The 21,189-nt window shown below is 45.1% G+C and overlaps 1 protein-coding gene across 2 annotated transcripts; it reads right to left on the reverse strand.

Moving 5' to 3' along the window:
* Positions 1-45: 45 nt before the first annotated feature.
* LOC125181893 (perilipin-2-like) lies at positions 46-20,513 on the reverse strand. 2 transcript variants are annotated; one of them, XM_066989159.1, is made up of 9 exons: positions 20,210-20,510; positions 10,650-10,706; positions 10,375-10,570; positions 9,620-9,702; positions 8,852-9,137; positions 8,353-8,537; positions 7,496-7,630; positions 6,515-6,805; positions 46-1,202 (listed from the first exon to the last, which is right to left on the reverse strand). In XM_066989159.1, the coding sequence occupies exons 4-9, from the start codon at positions 9,674-9,676 to the stop codon at positions 1,071-1,073; spliced, it is 1,086 nt and encodes a 361-aa protein (XP_066845260.1). In that variant the 5' UTR covers positions 9,677-9,702; positions 10,375-10,570; positions 10,650-10,706; positions 20,210-20,510; the 3' UTR covers positions 46-1,070. The 2 variants fall into 2 exon arrangements, with proteins under 2 accessions (XP_066845260.1, XP_066845261.1); XM_066989160.1 differs by lacking the exon at positions 10,375-10,570 and having other exon boundaries at positions 20,210-20,513.
* Positions 20,514-21,189: the final 676 nt, after the last annotated feature.

Below are 21,189 nucleotides of genomic sequence, written 5' to 3' on the forward strand. Positions count from 1 at the left end.
ATTCCTTGCTAATCCCCTCACAGACCCGAGGCGGACACCAGGCTGCGCAGTTCAGTCTTTTATTTCAAGGCATTTCCGTGACTCGGAAGTTCTCGCAGCAGCCCGCCCGGCGGCCCCGTCACATCCCCCAGCCGCGGGCTCGGCCTGATCCCCAGAGAGACGTGCAGCGAGCGCTGCTCGCCGGGCGCCCACCGTCCCCGCTGCTACAGGAAGCTAGCCCGGGTCCTCGTTAAAAAAAGATTATCGCTGACACCAGAAATACCTCTACCTTCGGTTCCCTCTCTTGACCGTCATTATTATTTTTTTTAATTATTTTTCTATTGTCCAAACCTGTTTCTGTCTCTTCCCTTTTCCCTCGCTCTTTCCAACGTCTTCCCCTTTCATTTTTAGCTCCCGTCCTTCCTTCTGGAAGGAACATCCCTTTCTAAGCATTTACCCTCTTCTAGTCTCAGGTCCCATAACCAATACTATCAGGATGACCAAAATTTTTTGCACGCAGAAGGCATGTAGAGAGAAAGGGCATCCTTTTGTGCATAAAGCATCCTTGGATAAAGCACCCAAAGGGACCCTACTCTAATCTCTGTAGGCACAGTGCCCAACAAAAAAAAAAAAACTGAGAGAATCTGAGACAGCCAAAACCTCCTGTCCTTTCCAGCAGCAAAGAGGTAGATGCAGAAGAGCTTTCCATGTAGACTTGAAAGGGGAAACTTCGTGGGCAAATCTTCATCAACTCCTTTTGTTGGCAGCCCTTTATGCAAAGCACTGGTGTGTTCTCTTGGCTGTTGCCAACAGGAGAACAAACAGCTATACAAATATTTAACAAAGACTAGATCAGTTGGATGCACTGGCTAAGCTATACCTGGTTTATAGAGCAGGAGCGTGACACACAAGCTAATGAATTAACCTAGCATGTAATCCTCAAGGGGTAATAATCAGTTTTGATGCAGCTAAGTGAAATAGCACTGATTTTAAAAAGTCCAAAGCTAGGTAGGATCAGCTTCAAAAAGGAGAAATATAGGTTAAACATGGCAAAAATACATTGTATCAAAAAGATGTTTTTCTGCTTTTCTTCATTCAACTCTTTGCCCTGTGGTGTATGGGCCATTTGTGCGTGAAAAGTCTTGTTGATCTTCATCCAAATCCAAAATGTCTGGGATATCATCTGACTCTGAAGAGAGGTCTGTAATAGTGAAATCTGGAACCTGTATAGGAACAAAATTTCAATCAATTCGAAAGTAAAACTAAATAAATTTGTGCAGTATTCCTGACTGAAGTCAGGAGATGAAGATGCTCAGCATCTCTAGAAATCAGACCCAAAGTACTGAATAGGGAGTGAAATATGATCAGTCACACATTGAACATAAATATAGCATTAAGACCAAATATTATGCAAGATCTAAATCAGTTGCTTGGAAGACAGGATTTGGTAGTAGAAGTGGAACAGAGCTAAACACACTGAGTGCATTTAGTGAAAACAATGACTAGAAAATTAAAAATTGAAGATTTTAAACTTGTTTTGCCTTTCTTCTTTCCTTGGGATCAATGGGTTATACAATGGAGAAGCCTAGAGAAGCTTGATATAGACTGCTTTGTACTGCCCTGCCTGCCTACCACATCAAACCTTTCCCAAGGACACAAATATCCGGAACTGGAAAAATACGCTGACCTCTATTTCAACTGCATATATTGTATTCTGTATTTTAAGCAGCTACTGGGTTTCAGAAATAGTTAGACATTAGTGGACACATGGATGTTACACACTTCTAAAAACCTTGGCTAAGACACTCAGGAGCTTAAGTCCCATTAGCAGGACTTAAATTACTTTGCCTCTTCTGAAAAATGAGATAGAATTAAGCAATTTACTCATAACCAGAAGTTTTCTACCCCAAGTGAAAAATTCATATATGTACAGTTTGATTCATGGTTAGGTTTAATGTTGGTAATATGATGAATACTTGAAGACAGACAGGATCATCACGTGCTTGCTCATGGGACTTTGGTTCTGTATGTCTGAAGAAGCAGTGACTTGAAGAGGCTTCTAAGCGTTTAGAATCACAGAATCCTGGAATGGTTTGGGTTGGAAGGGACCTTAAAGATCATCTGGTTCCAACCCCTCTGCCATGGGCACGGACACCTTCCACAAGTTTTTAAACTTGTTTTGCCTTTCTTCTTTCCTTGGGATCAATGGGTTATACAAAGGAACCTGCCTAGAGATAAGGTTGCCCAAAGCTCCATCCAACCTGCCCTTGCACACTTCCAGGGATAGGGCATCCACAGCTTCTCTGGTCAGCCTGTACTGGCTGGAGAAGCACTTTTAATTCATTCAGTAACTGCAAAACACCTTGCTTATGATCAATTTTATGGAAATTTTATGGAATATTTTACCAATTTTATGACCAATTTTTAGGAAAAACATACGAAAGAGAAGTCTATGCTTTGCCTTCCCTGAAGACATGCCAGAAGAACAGAGAACACACCAAAGGAGAAAGATTGCTACTGCAGCTATCAGGCTGTAGACAGCATTGAAGCACTGAATGTGAATTACTCAGTTCCTTGGAGAGTAGTTGGCTGTAGGACACCGGGTACTTAGAAATATTAATTAAAATATTAATTAAAACTGAGCTTTGGTAGACTTTAAGCAGCATGCCATGTATCAGGCAATAGTATGAGTACAATGAAATGCCTACACCACTTTGAGAGCCTAAGCTTGCTCAAAATTAAATCAGTATTAAATCTTCTCCTAAAACTCAAATGGCAGCAGGAATGTGGGAAACACATTCTTCAACCAGCAAGAATCATCCTGCATCTTTCTGCTTATTGCATTTACCGAAATCTCTAATTACTGTACTTAGAAAAACAATATATTTTGTCATTATCAGCAGATGACCCCATACCTCATATCATAGTACAAATGGAGATATGTAACAAGTCTAAGGCAAAGTAGCTCTTGGGGAATTTGGAGTTCGTTTGCAAATTCATTTAAAAATATGCCCAAATAGATAGTTTAACCAACTGGTTTATCCCCAGCACAAATATAGGGGAGAGAATGAGTTGAGAGCAGCTCTGAGGAGAGGGACTCAGGGATGTTGGTGGATGAAAAACTCCAAATGAGCTGGCAAAGTATTCTTGCAGCACACAAAAGTCAACTGCATCCTGGGCTGCATCAAAAGAAGCCTAGCCAGCAGGTCAAGAGAGGCGATTCTGCCTCTCTGCTCTTGTGAGACTCCAACTGGAGTCCTGTGTTCAACCCTGGGGCCCCCAGCAGAAGAAGGACATGGACCTGTTAGATCAGGTCCAGAGGAGGGCCACAAGGATGACCAAAGGGCTAGAGCACCTCTGCTACAAAGACAGGCTGAGGGAGTCGGGGTTGTTCAGCCTGCAGAAGAGACGTTCCAGGGAGACCTTATGGGGGCTTCCAGTACCTAAATGGGGCCTACAGGAAAGCTGGGGAGGGACTCTTTGTCAGGGAGTGGAGTGATAGCATAAGGGGGAATGGCTTTAAACTAAAAGAGGGTAGATTTAGATCAGATATATGGAAGAAAACCTTCACTCAGAGGGTGGTGAGGCACTGGCACAGGTTGCCCAGAGAAGCTGTGGATGCCCCATCCCTGGAGGTATTCAAGGCCAGGCTGGATGGGACCTTGGGCAGTCTGGTCTGGTGGGAGGTGTCCCTGCCCATGGGAGGGAGGTTGGAACTGGATGGCCTTTAAGGTCCCTTCCAACCCAACTCTGTGATTCTATAATTCTGTATTTAGACTGAGCAGGGTACATAACCATGCTCAGTAACTATGTCTGACCATTGGTAATTTTCACTACAGCATAGGTATGTCACCTCTATTACTTATGTCCATGTTTCTCCTACTGATAATAGGATAATCAACATTTCCATTTAAGTTTATGCTCTCTTTACATCCTTAGTGCGCACATAAAGGAGTCAACTGCTTACAAATATACTAGTAAGATGTTCATAGCCATTAAATAATTTTAAATGGGAGTGTAGCTGTGCATGAGAGTAAAACAGCATTGGTGTCAGTATCATTTATCTCAGTTTTGAACATACTAAGTTGTTTTAAAAGCACACTGCCACCTGCACCAGTCTAAGTAAATCCCAGTCTAAGTAAATCAATGCAAAGCCTCCACTGTTACGGGCTTGCTTAGATAAAGGACTTTCACTTCTGTATCACCTTTGTGTTTAATTGTACTCTCATTTCATAGTTGCTAGGAAGTTGAAACAAAGCCATAAGACAATTCTTGCAAGAATAGGGCTAGATATGACCCTTCTTTGTACTTTTCCTCTGTAAGATGGAGTTAGATCTTCTGAAATGAAATAGCATAAAACTTGCAGAACCCTTGCATGGAATAGTGTAGTAGGTTCTGCTCTGTTAATATTTTAGGTTTTCTTCATTCCATGTGAGATTTTTCAGCAGTTATTAGAACGCACATCAGCTTCAGTTCACAGGTTCTGGAAGATGTCCAAGACATCCATGCCTCCAGTGGGCAATTTAATCGGCATTCTACCTGTGCTAGAAAAAGTTATGTTCTGTCTGAAGTCCCTTAATTGCAATAAAGACTAGAGACATGCTATACTAAATTACCAGCAAGAAGATATCCATGCCATAAAAACTACAGTTCAGTTCCAACACCCAGCGCTGTCCTCATTAAGATGATCCAATAATCTAAATGCAAGGATTTGTACTGGGTACAATAAACCAAGAACATACTAATTCACCATTATTTAGCCTTCTCTTCTTCCAAGAAAGAGCTCCCTATTCCACTGGGAGTTGGAAACTTAATATTCTGTATACGTGGTTTCTATGTGGGGAAAAAAGTCACAGTACGAAAATGCAGGAGTTTTTGTAGTGTGTTGGTGTAACAGGCTATCAGCACAAACACATAAACACAACCAGGCATTGCTCTAGTTGTGACCACCAGTTGTACTTCAGCTCTAAAAGGCCAGAGTAACTTACAGAGTTACCCAGAGTTACTTAGTGTTTTGATTCACACTGTTTAGCAACTTCTTTGAAGCTGAGACCAACATTGCTAAATTAAATGACTGCAATGCACAGTTGCCTAGGGTATGCATCAAGAACACATCTTACCTGGACAGCAATAAACCAAGAAAGCTTTTTTCCCAAGTAACAGTAATTCTCATCAAGGGAAGGGAGTTATAGAAGTTACTAGGGAACAACTCCACTCAAGTAGATGAGTGTTAATTCACATTAGTCACTCAAGTTCAAAAGAGGGTACATAAAGTAAAAGAAAAAAAAAAGATTAAAGCTTGCATTGACAGTTGAAGAGTACACACTCCTACCAAGTCAGCAGCCAAGGCAGGTAGCTGGGAGTCTCATACAGACAACATCTACTAGATGGGGAAGACTGATTTTTTCTTTCCTATATCCTTTTTTCCTCACTGTAAGGCCATCCACCTGTTCACAGTCTGGACAGGTAACAGTAAGCACAAAAAAAGCAACAGTAAAGCAAAGACTGAATGGAAGGGAAGAAGGAAACACTGCAGCAATGTTATCTATGCACACAAATAGATTTAGATTTTCAATGTGTCTACTTCATTTGCATTGCAAGCTTGCTTTCTCTTGGACCCAGATTAAAGGAGTCACAGAACAGCAAGTTATGTTTTACACACCATACAAATGGAGACAGACTTTGGCTGCTGAAGCATTTATTACTAAGGTACAAAATGTATTACAAAAAGTTGGCTACAAAAAGCATACAACAGCAGGCACCTGAGTATGAACAGCATGAATCTTGTCTTTATACTGTCAAAAATATACTTTGATAATGATTTGGTCAGGTTACTGTGTAATACAATAGTAAGTTTATATCGTTAATATTAGCACTGTCACAGCATTCAACTCCAGCTGACTCAGTCAGAAACCCCACTTTCAGCTTTGGAATTCTGCCCTCACAGAATCCTCATGAATCATGTAACAGTTCAATTTGAGACAGTCATTAAAAAAATAATCAAATGCATGATCTGCAGCAAGTACAGAATTCAGGCATACCTCGCTAGAATGCAAGGCTTTTAAAGGCATTTCATAGCATGTAAGGCTTTTATATTACTCTGGTAGAGATTAAGCAGCAGATCAAATGCTTTCAGCTGGGATAAGAATCATTTAGAGTAAGGATATTACTACCATTAATAAGCATAGTGAGGTTTCTCAACTGTACAAACAAGGCATCTTGACAACTGTAAGCTGCCAGTATTTAGGCACTTCTGTTTGTTTTAGAGTGTCTTTACTACTCAGGACAATACAATGCATTTATAGGAGAGTGTCCTCTCTAAATCACTTCCCCACTCGTAAGTTTTTTCCCTAAAGCTTTTTGACAGCTACAGTTGTTAGTCACTTGTTTGGTCAGTCTGCAGAGTACATGTATGCTATGCAGTTTACTCAATAAGGTGTTCAAGCTGTTTGTCTTCCTGGCTGGAATTTTTCTCCCCTTCACCTTTGCTCTCAGCATGCTGAATGCCAGGCAGTTGTGGGTAAAAGGGACCTACCAGCCAGTTGAGCAGCGTGTTGTTAACAAGATAATCCATCACATCATCCAGAGACTCTTTCATTTTCTTTAGTTGTCCTTTGCTAGTAGCAAAAAAGCTGTCTGATAGTTCTGGAAAAGAGGATGCTGACTGGAAGATCTGGTAGACATCACCTGCCATTGACCCAACACTGTAAACCTGGTCCTGCACATTCTGTGGCAGACCCTGTAGGCTTGAGACCAGTGTGAGGCAAGTGGTCTGAAGCTGCTGAGTGAGGCTCTGTGCAATAGCTAGAGTTCTCGACTCTATGTGCTGGAAACAAAAACATAATAATCGCCTGTCAGTATCTTTTTGTGACTGTAGCAGTTTTATGTTATTTAAGAGACAAGGAAGCAAAGTAAAAGGGGTGAAAGTAAGATACAGCAGATAACATAAGGATTAAGCAAGAAGAGTAACAGACAGCTTCAAAGTACTTGATTTCTCCAATGTTCAAGTACTTTGGAACAGAAGCATTGGTAGTATCTACCCAACAACAGATAAGGAAGCTCTTGTATCAACTCTGGATAGCAAGTTAAAGCAGAGGAGTATTCTAGTGGATGAACCGCTATTCAAAGCTCTATAAGACTCAGTGAGTCTGTTCCTCAGGCTGCTTTATGCTGAGGAATTGCTATTTCCAGTCTGGCCATATGAGATAAGTGAATCCTAGCTGGTCTAGATATGGTTAATATCCCAACAAGTTCGCAGAATGAGGATTCTCTTGAAAGGAGAATAACCCTTTAGTGTTTGCAGGAAGTAGGCTCATTTAAGAGTTAGGATGTCCTCTGCTTTTCATAAGAGGAAATGGCAGATGCCTGAACTTCATCATTTAGATTCCACTTTTGTATAGAAGCATTCTGTGCTGTTAAAATGAGATGCTGTGCACTTTGGGGACTGTTAGTTAGCCAGTGTTACCTCGACAGTATGCAGTCCATTTATTTCCAGTTTACATTTACATCTATTTACCTCAGCACTATGCGACTCATCACCATCATTTTGACCTGTATATTTCTTCCATTCTGCCCAGGATTGACAGAGTTTTTCCTGAGCATTAAGAAGTTTCTGATTGGCACTATTCACGTTCTTTCTGGCATACTCGATCTGAAATACAGCCAAACAAGGAAGTAAAGTAAGAGTCCAAACAGTTCTATTAGGGCTACCCTAAAATACCAGCTTTGTATTTTTTTTTTAAACACTTAAAGTTCAAACGAAAGGCTTTGGAGAACATAAGGATATGCTCCTTCTCCACAGAAAAAGCTAGAAGCAGTTTCAAGATGTTATGTAGTCTACCCCTCTACACCTCAACTATTTCATCCTTCCCCACTGAACTCGTATACATGGAGCTCTAAGTATATAGAAGACCATAACTATGTACAGTTTGTGCTGTACATAAAGGTACATAGTTAGGATCAGATGACTGAAGCACTCAGGAATGCTCAGAGATACCCACAGCAAGAATAGCAAGCCCATGAAGAATCCTACATTTTGTTAATATAAAGACTGAAGTAAAGCACTGAAGTGTTTCTAAATTGCAAGACACTTTCTTCAATGAATAAATGTGTCAGAACTGACCCTTTACAACAAAAACACCTTTTAAACATTACTTCTATTTATGCAGTGCTTAAAGTTACAAGTAATTGGTCTGTTTTTACAGATCAACTTGATTTAGGACTTCTCCTGACTGGTGGTAAAAAGCTCCATTGGGAAGTGCTTTATATTTTGAAAATCAATTTAGTCACAGCTATCTGATTTTTCCCTGTTTGTTCTCTACATTCGAAAGCTATACCAACGATTTTATATCTAAAGTGAGAACTTGAACTTACCAGATTAACAGTATGGTGGAGCTGAGAAATCGTCTCCTGGCTTTTCTGTTTAGCATCTCTAACTTTGTTTAAGGCTTGCTGGTAGGCACGTGCACAGACCTTTGATGACAGAGATCCTAGCTGAACATAGTAACTTGGCTTTTGAACTCCAAGTTCAAAACCTTCAACTTTTGCAGCTTCTTCTTCTAGAAAAGTGGAAAGGGAGCAGATTGACCAGTGGAACAACACTTAAGAGGCCTGACGATATTTCATTTGCTTCATAATAACTGAATATTGGATTTGTTTAGTAGTCCTTTAACAGCAGGTTTGGTTGACAGGCACACATGTAACCCTTAGGTTCATTCTGCTTGCCTGTCAAGAAAACGCTATTACAACCAGGAAGGCCAAAGACAGTTTGGGAAGCACATGCTCCCTCCCTGCTATGAGGTAATAAATGGATGACTGCTTGTTTCTCTCCAATACATGTATACCATCAAAATTAAACCTGAATTGTTCTTACCTAGTTTTGCTTCTGTGAGTGGGAGATACTGGTCCACTAGGGTCTCTGATTTAGTGTGAGCAGTGGAATGGACAGTGCTCTCCATCTGCACCACACGACTTCTCAAGACAGTGTTAATGCCACCATTAACAACGGACTTGGTCATTTCTACACTGTCTTGCATCGCTTCTTTAGTCTTGCCCACAACTCCAGTGATTGTGTGAGCAACAGTTTCCTTGGCACCAGTCACAGTGGTTGTTACAGCTTCTCTGGCTCCAACAACTACATCCTTAGCATTGGCAACAGCCTGACAATGAAAATAGGTTGATTCACTAAAAATATTTGATAAAAAGAGCTACATAATCCAGGAAACAGAATTATATTAAGGCTCATACAAGTATTATCTAGGAAGAACTTGCACTGAAAGCACATAGACAAAACAAAGATATGATTGTCATGCAGCCTTCAGCTCAACACTCTTCAGTGAATGTAAATCAGTTTGTTTTACAATGAGCAAGAAAAAGTTTTTACAGGATGCCCACCAGTGAACAGCAGCTACAGATATATCAAGTAGCAGGCTAATGTAAAAAAAATAAATAAATAAAAAATAGCTCAGTGACCTTCCAAAAGCAAACGATTCTACAGAAATGCACTCCATCTCCTCACTACATCTAAGCTGTGAAACAAGTGCAGCTTACAGGAACTCCCCTCACTGCATTTTTCATATCAACAGCAAAGAGACAGGTATAGAGATCTTCTGCTCAGCATATGTACATGGAGAAGACTTACCTTGTCAGTGGGTTGATTCAGTATAGGCAGTCTCTCTTCAATTTTGTCTAGACCCATACACGTGTAGTTGTTGGCAACTACAACTATAAAAGAGATTACAACAGTTCAACAGTTGATTTTAGGTTTTGTTTTACCTTAGTATAAATAACTCCAATTGTTATTTGTTTTTGAAACGGAGCTCACACAGCAGCACATTTAAAGTAGCTTCTCTCCCCTTTTCAGGGGAATTTGAGGTAGCAAAGCCCCACAAGAAGGCTGGTCTACAGTGCCTTAAGCAAGCTCACTTGCAGGCAGAGGAAGTCTGTTCATATACCTTACAAGCAACTGTTGTAACAGGTTGAAACACCTGGCCTACTGCCAGTTGAAGAAACTAAGGCTTCTAGTTACAACAGCCTTTTGACACAGTTGCCAAATTTAACCACAAGTTACAAGAGAGAAAGCACAAAACACTTGAAAGTAGGTGAAAGGTGAGGAAGGTGTTGCACAAGCAACTACACAGTCACCTTGCAAATCACAAGGAGCCAGTCAGTTCAGTATTATGAAAGCTGGAATCAGCTTTGGCTCTGGATTCCACCACTCCCCCAAGTCATACCTATCTGTAATAAGTTACTCAACAAGCCTTGCTTGTTGAGATGGTTGTCAGCTAGCTGAAATAACACTCCAGACCAGCATGACTGTGCTCAACTGTAAGCACATGTTAATATATAAAGCAATCAGTTGAATTAAAGGTATCAACAGCTCCATCTTTGCCTTACTTTGTGGTTCCAGTTTCTAGATGATAGGCATAGCACTTGTCATGGCTACTGAAGTAATTGTCTTCACTCCTTTCTCTGCTATCTCACATACTGACTTCAGATAGGGATGGTTATCCTTTGTGGTAACATAGGCTGTCGATACCATATCATAGGTGGAGCTCACCAAAGGAAGGTTTGCTACCCTTGATACAATGTTCTGTTTAAAGAGAAAGAGGTTAATTGACTATTTTTCTGAACTATACATTAAAAACCCTACTGGGCTATCTTAAACATACCTGTTGTGGATCAATTGCTGCTAATGCCATTTTTTCAGGTCTTCAGTCTTACACAGCCTATGAAAGAAGCATGTCAGAGTTAGGACATCCTCATATCCACTTCATTTAAACACCAGGCTTTCAAACCAATAATTGCTTTATAATCAACCCCACCAGATCAAGGGGATTAAGGATGTTTGTTCTTGCATATAGGAGATCCTTTTTATTTTAACAATTTAAAAGTCCAAAAGCTTTGTTTCCTAATGCTTTTCATTGGTTTAAGCAATACGAGTACGCCAGATGCAAGAAACAGGCTTTGAAATACAGCAGTTCACTACAGAATTACAACTTGAGTCATGTCTTTTTTCTAGGAGAACTACATATACTTGGTCTCAACTGTTGAGCCAGGGTGAAGGAAACCTACCCAGCTGTTCTTAAGCTAAGAGTTTATTAAAACTCTCATTTAGGAAGTCTAAAGGACAGATGAAGACTCTACCACCAGTATCTTTAATCAGATTAACAAAAGGGAGTCAAGTTTGAAATGTGATTAGCTGTTGTTGTCCAAATATTGTGGACACTTGAAGACTGCGGTGAAATACTTATCTCTAACCTCAAATTAATTCTCACCCAAGTTACTCCACTAAACACAGTGGGCTCATTATCTCTGCTGCAGTGTCTGATGCCCACACAGGGTTTCCACTGCTCAGTTACTCAAGAGTTAGAATTCCTGTAGCATGCACAGTCAGAACTCTCCCACAACAGGAAATAACTTTCCTTTGTGCTAATTTAGGAATTACTACCAAGCCCACATTGAAACAGGCTGGGGAGAGCAGTTGTTCAGCAAGCCTATGCTACGCAATTATCTATCTTATTATGTTGTGGTTTAACCCGGCTGGCAGCTAAACACCACACAGCCGTTCGCTCACCCTCCCCCCTCCCTCTCTGGGATGGGGGAGAGAAACGGGAAAGTGAAGCCGGTGAGTTGAGATAGACAGTTTATTAAGACAGGAAAATAATAATAACAATAATAATAATAATAATAGTGATAATGGTAATAGTATTAACAATAATAATGTGTAAGAAAACAAGTGATGCACAATGCAATTGCTCACCACCCGCTGACCGATGCCCAGCCTATCCCCGAGCAGCCGGCCCCCCCACCCCGGCCAGCCACCCCTATATATTGTTTAGCATGACGTCAGATGGTATGGAATACCCCTTTGGCCAGTTTGGGTCAGCTGTCCTGGGTCTGTCCCCTCCCAGCTCCTGCTGCACCCCCAGCCTGCTCGCTGGCAGGACAGAGCGAGAAGCTGAAAAGTCCTTGGCCTGGTGTAAACACTGCTCTGCAACAATTAAAACATCAGCATGTTATCAGCGCTCTTCTCATCCTAATCCAAAACATAGCACCCTACCAGCTACTATGAGGGAAAATTAACTCTGTCCTAACTGGAACCAGGACAGATATCCACCCCTTATTCCATACCATTTATGTCATGCTCAGGTTACACTCTGTCCAATACATTCTAATTAATCACCATTTTCATCTATGATATATAGCAATCATGGTAGTGATGACATACAGTATTATATAATAATTAACATACTACAATTCAACTCATGGGCTATTCTCACCCAGTATCAAATCCCCTTGAGGTACACACCGGACCTCCCCATTCTTTTGCATTACCCACCAAGTGCATCCAGGTCCCTGAGCAAAAGCAATTCCACGAATGGGTTTGCCTTTTCCTGAGGCAGGAGTAGCCCAGACTGTTTTACCCAGCATGTTTCTTACGTGCACTACAGGAACTTTATCCCCTTCTACAGTGCGTAACAGGTTTGATTGGGCAGGTCCAGCTCGGTTGGCAGATCCCCTGGTATTGACTAACCAGGTGGCCTTTGCCAAATGTGTATCCCAATTTTTGAATGTCCCAGCACCCATTGCTTTCAGTGTAGTCTTCAACAGGCCATTGTATCGTTCAACTTTTCCAGAGGCTGGTGCATGATAGGGGATGTGATACACCCACTCAATACCATGTTCTTTGGCCCAAGTGTCTATAAGGTTGTTTCGGAAATGAGTCCCGTTGTCTGACTCAATTCTCTCTGGGGTGCCATGTCGCCATAGGACTTGCTTTTCAAGGCCCAGGATAGTGTTCCGGGCGGTGGCATGGGGCACAGGATATGTTTCCAGCCATCCGGTGGTTGCTTCCACCATTGTAAGTACGTGGCGCTTGCCGTTGCGGGTTTGAGGGAGTGTGATGTAATCAATCTGCCAGGCCTCTCCATATTTATATTTCAGCCATCGTCCTCCATACCAAAGAGGTTTTGACCGTTTGGCTTGCTTGATTGCAGCACATGTTTCACAGTCATGAATAACCTGTGCTATAGTGTCCATGGTCAGGTCCACCCCTCGATCACGAGCCCATCTGTAGGTTGCATCTCTACCTTGATGGCCTGAGGTGTCATGGGCCCATCGGGCTATAAATAATTCACCTTTATGTTGCCAGTCCAGGTCCACCTGAGCCACTTCAATCTTAGCAGCCTGATCCACCTGCTGGTTGTTTTGGTGTTCTTCAGTAGCCCGATTCTTGGGCACATGAGCATCTACATGGCGTACCTTTACAACCAGGTTCTCTACCTGGGCAGCAATATCTTGCCACAATGCCGCAGCCCAGATGGGCTTGCCCCTGCGCTGCCAGTTGTTCTGCTTCCATTGCTGTAACCACCCCCACAGGGCATTTGCTACCATCCATGAATCAGTATAGAGATAGAGAACTGGCCACTTTTCTCGTTCAGCAATATCTAAAGCCAGCTGAATGGCTTTTACTTCTGCAAACTGACTCGATTCACCTTCTCCCTCAGCAGCTTTTGCAACTCGTCGTGTAGGACTCCATACAGCAGCTTTCCATCTCCGATGCTTTCCCACAATACGACAGGACCCGTCAGTGAACAAGGCATATTTCTTCTCATTTTCCGGTAGCTTGTTGTACAGGGGGGCTTCTTCAGCACGAACCACCTCCTCCTCTGATGATATCCCAAAGTATTTGCCTTCTGGCCAGTCCATAATCACCTCCAAGATTCCTGGGCGACTGGGGTTTCCTATTCGAGCCCGCTGAGTAATCAGTGCAACCCACTTGCTCCATGTAGCATCAGTTGCATGATGCGTAGAGGGGACCCTTCCTTTGAACATCCAGCCTAGTACCGGCAGTCGGGGTGCCAGGAGGAGCTGCGCTTCAGTACCGACCACTTCCGAAGCAGATCGAACTCCTTCATATGCTGCCAATATCTCCTTTTCAGTTGGAGTATAGCGGGCCTCAGATCCTCTGTATCCCCGACTCCAAAACCCCAGGGGTCGACCTCGAGTTTCCCCAGGTTCTTTCTGCCAGAGGCTCCAGGTGGGACCATTCTCTCCGGCTGCGGTGTAGAGCACATTCTTTACATCTGGTCCTGTTCGGACTGGCCCGAGGGCTACTGCATGAACTATTTCCTGCTTAATTTGTTCAAAGGCTTGTCGTTGCTCAGGGCCCCATTCAAAAGCATTCTTCTTACGGGTTACTTGGTAGAGCGGGTTTACAATCAGACTGTAATTTGGAATATGCATTCTCCAAAACCCCACGACACCTAGGAAAGTTTGTGTTTCTTTTTTGCTAGTTGGTGGAGACATAGCTGTTATCTTGTTGATCACATCCATTGGGATTTGACGACGTCCATCTTGCCATTTTATTCCTAAAAACTGGATCTCTCGTGCAGGTCCTTTAACTTTATTCTGTTTTATGGCAAAACCGGCCTTCAGAAGGATTTGGACTATTTTCTTCCCTTTCTCGAAAACTTCTTCTGCAGTGTCACCCCACACAATGATGTCATCGATGTACTGCAGGTGTTCAGGAGCTTCCCCCTGCTCCAGCGCAGACTGGATCAGTCCATGGCAAATGGTAGGGCTGTGTTTCCACCCCTGGGGCAGCCGATTCCAAGTATATTGGACTCCCCTCCAAGTGAAAGCAAACTGTGGCCTGCACTGTGCTGCTAGAGGGATGGAGAAAAATGCATTAGCGATATCAATTGTGGCATACCACTTGGCTGCCTTTGATTCCAGTTCATACTGGAGTTCTAGCATGTCCGGCACTGCAGCACTCAGTGGTGGCGTGACTTCGTTCAGGCCACGATAGTCCACTGTTAGTCTCCACTCACCATTAGACTTTCGCACTGGCCATATGGGACTATTAAAAGGTGAATGAGTCTTGCTGATCACTCCTTGGCTCTCCAGTTGACGAATTAGCTTATGGATGGGACTCAGGGAGTCTCGGTTGGTGCGATATTGCCGCCGGTGCACAGTTGTGGTAGCGATCGGCACTTGCTGTTCTTCAACCCTCAGCAACCCCACAACAGAAGGGTCCTCTGAGAGACCAGGCAAGGTAGACAACTGTTTAATGTCCTCTGTCTCCAAAGCAGCTATGCCAAAAGCCCAGCGGAACCCTTTTGGGTCCTTGAAATATCCTCTTCTAAGATAGTCTATGCCAAGGATGCACGGAGCATCTGGGCCAGTCACAATACGGTGCTTTTGCCACTCATTACCGGTTAGACTCACTTCAGCCTCCAATACAGTTAACTGCTGGGATCCCCCCGTCACACCATAAATACAGATGGGCTCTGGCCCTTTATAGCTTGATGGCATTAGAGTACATTGTGCACCGGTGTCTACCAAAGCCTTATACTTCTGTGCGTCTGACGTGCCAGGCCATCGAATCCACACAGTCCAATAAAATCGATTGTCCCTTTCCTCCCCCTGGCTGGAGGCAGGGCCCCTCTAGTCCTGGTCAGAATCTTCATTTCCGTGTTTAAAGGACTGCCTGCTGGAAGTTGGAGCAGCAAACCTTTCAGAGAACTCCTTTTTCCCAATTGTTTTCCTTTGCAATTCACGTACCCGTGCCTCTAGGGTCGCAGTAGATTTTCCATCCCATTTTCTCATGTCCTCTCCATGGTCACGTAGGTAAAACCACAGGGTGGCGCGGTGTGTGTGCCCACCATATTGTCTTCCTTGCATAGATGAACGTTTACCCCTAATAGCTGAGACACTGGTTTGTACAGGTGGGGAGGAAAATAATCTCTCTTCAAGTTGGTGGATCTTTTCAGAAAGTTTCTCCAAGGTATTCTCTTTTAGCTGGTGGACACTGGTTCGTTCAGGTGAAGGGGAAGATAATCTTTCTTCAAGTTGGTGGATCTTTTCAGAAAGTTTCTCCAAAGCATTCTCTTTTAGCTGGTGGACACTGGTTCGTTCAGGTGAAGGGGAAGATAATCTTTCTTCAAGTTGGTGGATCTTTTCAGAAAGTTTCTCTAAAGCATTCTCTTTTAGCTGGTGGACACTGGTTCGTTCAGGTGGAGGGGAAGATAAATTCTCTTTAAGTTGGTGGACCTCTTCAGAGAGTTTCTCCACAGCTGAGACACAGGCCTTTAGGGAAGAGGAGAGATTTCCTTCGTACTGCCGGAGTATTTTAGTCACTTCATTCACTGTGGGATTCTCCTCCGCTTTCCAGGCTATTATTGCCAATGAGCTGGCATATGATGATGGTGCACTCTGTACAAACTTCCGCCACATGGGTAGTGTACACCGGACTGCATCTGGATCTGCGGATGTTTGTGCGTCGTCTAGGTCCTTATAAATTACTTCCCGTACGGCCAATTCCCTCAGGTACTGAATTCCCTTCTCCATGGTGGTCCATTTGCTTGGTAAACATACAAGTTCTTCCTTGAAGGGATACCTTTCCTTCACAGCTGACAGGAGACGCCTCCAGAGGCTGCGAGATTGTGCTCCATCTCCAATTGCTTTGTCAATGCATGCGTCCCTAGCAAGGGATCCCAGCCGCCTGGCTTCCTTGCCCTCCAATTCCACATAATTGGCTCCCGTGTCCCAGCACCGGAGCAGCCAGGTGACAAGCTGCTCGCCTATACAGCGACCAAAATCTTTTTGCACATCTCGTAGCTCACGCTGGTATAGAGTCCGGGTAATTACTGTTGATTTTTCGACATCCTCATCCTCATCTTCAGTCTTCTGCACCTTTGATGGCCGGTGTAGAGTCCGGGTAGTTACTGTTGATTTTCCGACATCCTCATCCTCATCTTCAGTCTCGTGCACCTTTGATGGCTGGTATGGAGTCCGGGTAGTTACTGTTGATTTTTCGCCATTCTCATCCTCATCTTCAGTCTCCTGCACCTTTGATGGCCCAGCCTCGTCTTCACTACGCCCAGACCTAGCAGAAGACTGTCTGCGTTTTAAACGACCTGAGCCTCTATACCATTTCTTCACCTTGTCTACAGGGGCAACTTGCACTGCTACAGCTCGTTTCTCTGACCCAGACACAGGGTCTGCCACAGGGGTTGGAATACCCTCTGCGGGGTCAACTTGCACTGCTACAGCTCGTTTCTCTGACCCAGACACAGGGTCTGCCACAGGGGTTGGAATACCCTCTGCGGGGTCAACTTGCACTGCTACAGCTCGTTTCTCTGACCCAGACACAGGAGTGGGAGCAGCTGCACGAGCTGGGGCAGCTGCAGGAGCTGGAGCGGCTGCAGGGGCTGGAGCTGGAGCGGCTGCAGGAGCTGGAGCTGGAGCGGCTGCAGGAGCCGGAACGGCTGCAGGAGCTGGAGCTGGAGCGGCTGCAGGAGCTGGAGCTGGAGCGGCTGCAGGAGCCGGAACGGCTGCAGGAGCTGGAGCGGCTGCAGGAGCTGGAGCTGGAGCGGCTGCAGGAGCTGGAGCTGGAGCGGCTGCAGGAGCTGGAGCGGCTGCAGGAGCTGGAGCGGCTGCAGGAGCTGGAGCTGGAGTAGCTGCATTAGCTGGAGCGGCTGCAGGAGCTGGAGCTGGAGTGGCTGCAGGGGCTGGAGCTGGAGCGGCTGCAGGAGCCGGAACGGCTGCAGGAGCTGGAGCGGCTGCAGGAGCTGGAGCTGGAATAGCTGCAGGAGCTGGAACTGGAGCGGCTGCAGGAGCTGGAGCGGCTGCAGGAGCTGGAACTGGAACGGCTGCAGGAGCTGGAGCTGGAGCGGCTGCAGGAGCTGGAGCGGCTGCAGGAGCTGGAGCTGGAGCGGCTGCAGGAGCTGGAACTGGAGCGGCTGCAGGAGCTGGAACTGGAGCGGCTGCAGGAGCTGGAACTGGAGTGGCTGCAGGAGCTGGAGCTGGAACGGCTGCAGGAGCTGGAGCTAGGTTGCTAGTAGCATCAATTGCAGCTCGATAGGCACAAGCCAGACCCCAGCACGCTACAGTGATTTGTGTCACTTTGGAACTGCCAGAGTCATGACACCTTTTTTTCAAGCATTCTGCCAGCTTTTTAGGATTTTGCAGTTGTTCAGGGGTGAATGTCCAAAACACTGGAGGTGACCACTGCTCTAGAAACCTGCCCATATCCTCCCACACTCCCTGCCACTCGCAACTATCCCGCCTCAAGACAGATCTCCGGATGAGATTCCTAAGTAGTTGTTTAACCCTCCACAAAATCTGAAGCGCATTCAGGAGACATAACAACAAGAGCAGGCTGGTCTGAGTATCCCAAGGATATTCAACATCTCGGAGAGCCACCGTAACTAGCTCGGGGGATAAGAGGGTGGTGGTGAAGGAGAAAGGGAGAGTGAACAGGTAGGGAAACATGTCTTCCCCTGTCCCCTTCACAGATTGGCTCCCTAACGAAAACAGGCAATAGGTGTAATTGCTAATAGTTTCCGAGATATGGGTTCCAAAGTATAGAGTCGACGTCAGTGCTGAGTACAAATACCAGGTTAAAGTCGTGACCAGATATTTCATCATTTCATAAGCCATTGCTACACCGCACAGTACCATAACAATCTTAAACCAGGGCCCGGAAAGGATAAACAGTGCAACAGGGAGCACATACAGAAAGTAACGCACCATAAAACTCAATTTGGAATACAGGTACAGCAGACTGGAGATTAAGGCAATCAACATCGTGACTAGCAACTATTAAGCAGGTCCAATACTTATACCAATTTTAGTTTAACACACTCTGGTCAGATTTGTCGATATCTCAACCCTTCGGGCCCCACGTTGGGCGCCAAGAGGACTGTTGTGGTTTAACCCGGCTGGCAGCTAAACACCACACAGCCGTTCGCTCACCCTCCCCCCTCCCTCTCTGGGATGGGGGAGAGAAACGGGAAAGTGAAGCCTGTGAGTTGAGATAGACAGTTTATTAAGACAGGAAAATAATAATAACAATAATAATAATAATAGTGATAATGGTAATAGTATTAACAATAATAATGTGTAAGAAAACACGTGATGCACAATGCAATTGCTCACCACCCGCTGACCGATGCCCAGCCTATCCCCGAGCAGCCGGCCCCCCCACCCCGGCCAGCTACCCCTATATATTGTTTAGCATGACGTCAGATGGTATGGAATACCCCTTTGGCCAGTTTGGGTCAGCTGTCCTGGGTCTGTCCCCTCCCAGCTCCTGCTGCACCCCCAGCCTGCTCGCTGGCAGGACAGAGCGAGAAGCCGAAAAGTCCTTGGCCTGGTGTAAACACTGCTCTGCAACAATTAAAACATCAGCATGTTATCAGCGCTCTTCTCATCCTAATCCAAAACATAGCACCCTACCAGCTACTATGAGCTACTTAACTCTGTCCTAACTGGAACCAGGACACAAGCCCACATTGAAACAGGCTGGGGAGAGCAGTTGTTCAGCAAGCCTATGCTACGCAATTATCTTCCAACGTGCACTCCCATGGAGAAAACAGTAATACTCCTCCCCATATAAACCCTATAAAAGGGAGAAGGGAAAGAGATAATGCAGTACCACTTCAAGAAAACACACAAATATGAATACTCAGAAGTGCATTGTCATTCTGTGAATACACAGAAGCCAAACAAGATCTGTAAGCACTTTTTGCTTTGACAGCTCCACAGAGCACTTCACTCCTGAAAGGATGGCAGTTCTGAAGGCTGTGTTGCTAGGTGTGCCAGAAAGCCCAACAGCAGCTTTCCTTTTTACATATATGATAATATCAAAACAGGATGCATTAATTTTTTGCTTCGGGTCAAGTAAAAATTTCTCTTTCGTTACATAACAGGCAATGACAACAGCGTGCTGTTAACACTTTGCAGGCGCATTTGCACACACCAGCGCGCACACGTGCCAGAAGGCAACTCCTGTAATGTGATTAACCGCTGTACACGAAGCGTGCAAGCAGGTAATAAACACGGGCTACGAGAATAACAGAGGAGCCCCCCGTCCCACCCACCGAGCACTCCCACAACCACCACACGCCCCGCAGCCGCCCGCGCGGCGCCGCACGCCGGGTCGCGGCTGATGCCGGCCGGCAGGAGGAGGGGCCCTCGCCTGAGAGATTATTCGAGGCTGGCAGCGCGTCCCAAAAGGCCCGGCCGCAGGCAGCGAGGCTGCGTGATTTCATTCGGCAAGGGGCGAGCTCGGGCCGGCCGCACGGGTACTCGGAGCCTCCGGAGCTACCCCTGCGCCCAGCGGGGGCAGAGGGGCAGACCCCGAGGCGCAGCCCACGCTGTGAGGGCGCCGTGCCGGGCCGGGGGCGGCCATGTCCATGTGGTGGAGCCGCGCGGAACTCACCTGGGCTGGGAGCGCGTGAGAAGGGAGGAAGGGAGAGCTGCGCGCGCGTCACGGCCGCTCCTCGTCACGAGGTGGGGTGGGGAGAAGAGAATTAGTTCCTAAAACAAAACAAAACAAAAAAATAAAACCGCGGAGAAACTTTATTACAGGGAACTCTTGTTCAGCCTTTCTGTCAGAAGGTCCCGGTAGCTTTAATTGTTTAAAGGTGGGAAATGGCAAGGAACCAGCGTATCTGTCAGCCTCAGAACACCGAGACTCCTTTCTGCCCCATTACTGCACCCTAAACAGCAGTCATCCTGCAAATGCTGTTTTAACTTTTACTGCTCTTTACACAGACCGACATCCTCTTCTGATTATCACTGTGCCAGGACAGCAAATTCCTCTAATACAGAGCAGTACAGTAAAAAGTATTGTTATCTGCCCAGGATGGGGACAGAAGGCTTCCTGCAAAAGCTTGGTAGAAAAATACAAAAACCATCTCTCCTTCTTATCTGTTATTCCCTTGTTGCAATACCCTTTGTCTACTGCTATAGAGATTCTGACCCTTGCTCCCACAGGACACTATCTTCCTAATACAAAAGGGTAGATTTAGATTAGATATGAGGAGGAAATTCTTCACTGTGAGGGTGGTGAGGCACTGGCACAAGTTCCCAGAGAAGCTGTGGATGCCCCGTCCCTGGAGGTGCTCAAGGCCAGGCTGGATGGGGCTTTGGGCAACCTGGTCTGGTGGGAGGTGTCCCTGCCCATGGGAGGGGGTTGGAGCTGGGTGGTCTGTAAGGTCCCTTCCAACCAAACCTTTCTGTGATTCTGTGATTCCTGGACTTTGGGAAAGAGCATATGTTTGTTTGTTATTCAACCTGTTCAAAAAAGACCTTCCCAGAATGGTGTTTCAGTTTGTTTCTGCAAAGTAAAATCAGTTCACTCTTCTTGTTTCAGAGCAGAACAGATTAGAAAACTATTCTGGAACAAAATAGGGATTT

This window comes from Anser cygnoides, unplaced genomic scaffold, assembly GCF_040182565.1.
Source record: "Anser cygnoides isolate HZ-2024a breed goose unplaced genomic scaffold, Taihu_goose_T2T_genome scaffold_42_1, whole genome shotgun sequence".
In the NCBI taxonomy this organism is placed as follows: Eukaryota; Metazoa; Chordata; class Aves; order Anseriformes; family Anatidae; genus Anser; species Anser cygnoides.

Coding starts and splice junctions, on each gene's coding strand:
- LOC125181893 (XM_066989160.1), bottom strand. CDS start 9,676: ATGGGTCTAGACAAAATTGAAGAGAGACTGCCTATACTGAATCAACCC. Junction 9,138..9,619: donor TGAATCAACCCACTGACAAG/GTAAGTCTTCTC, acceptor TTTCATTGTCAG/GCTGTTGCCAATGCTAAGGA. Junction 1,203..6,514: donor ACACGCTGCTCAACTGGCTG/GTAGGTCCCTTT, acceptor GTTCCTATACAG/GTTCCAGATTTCACTATTAC.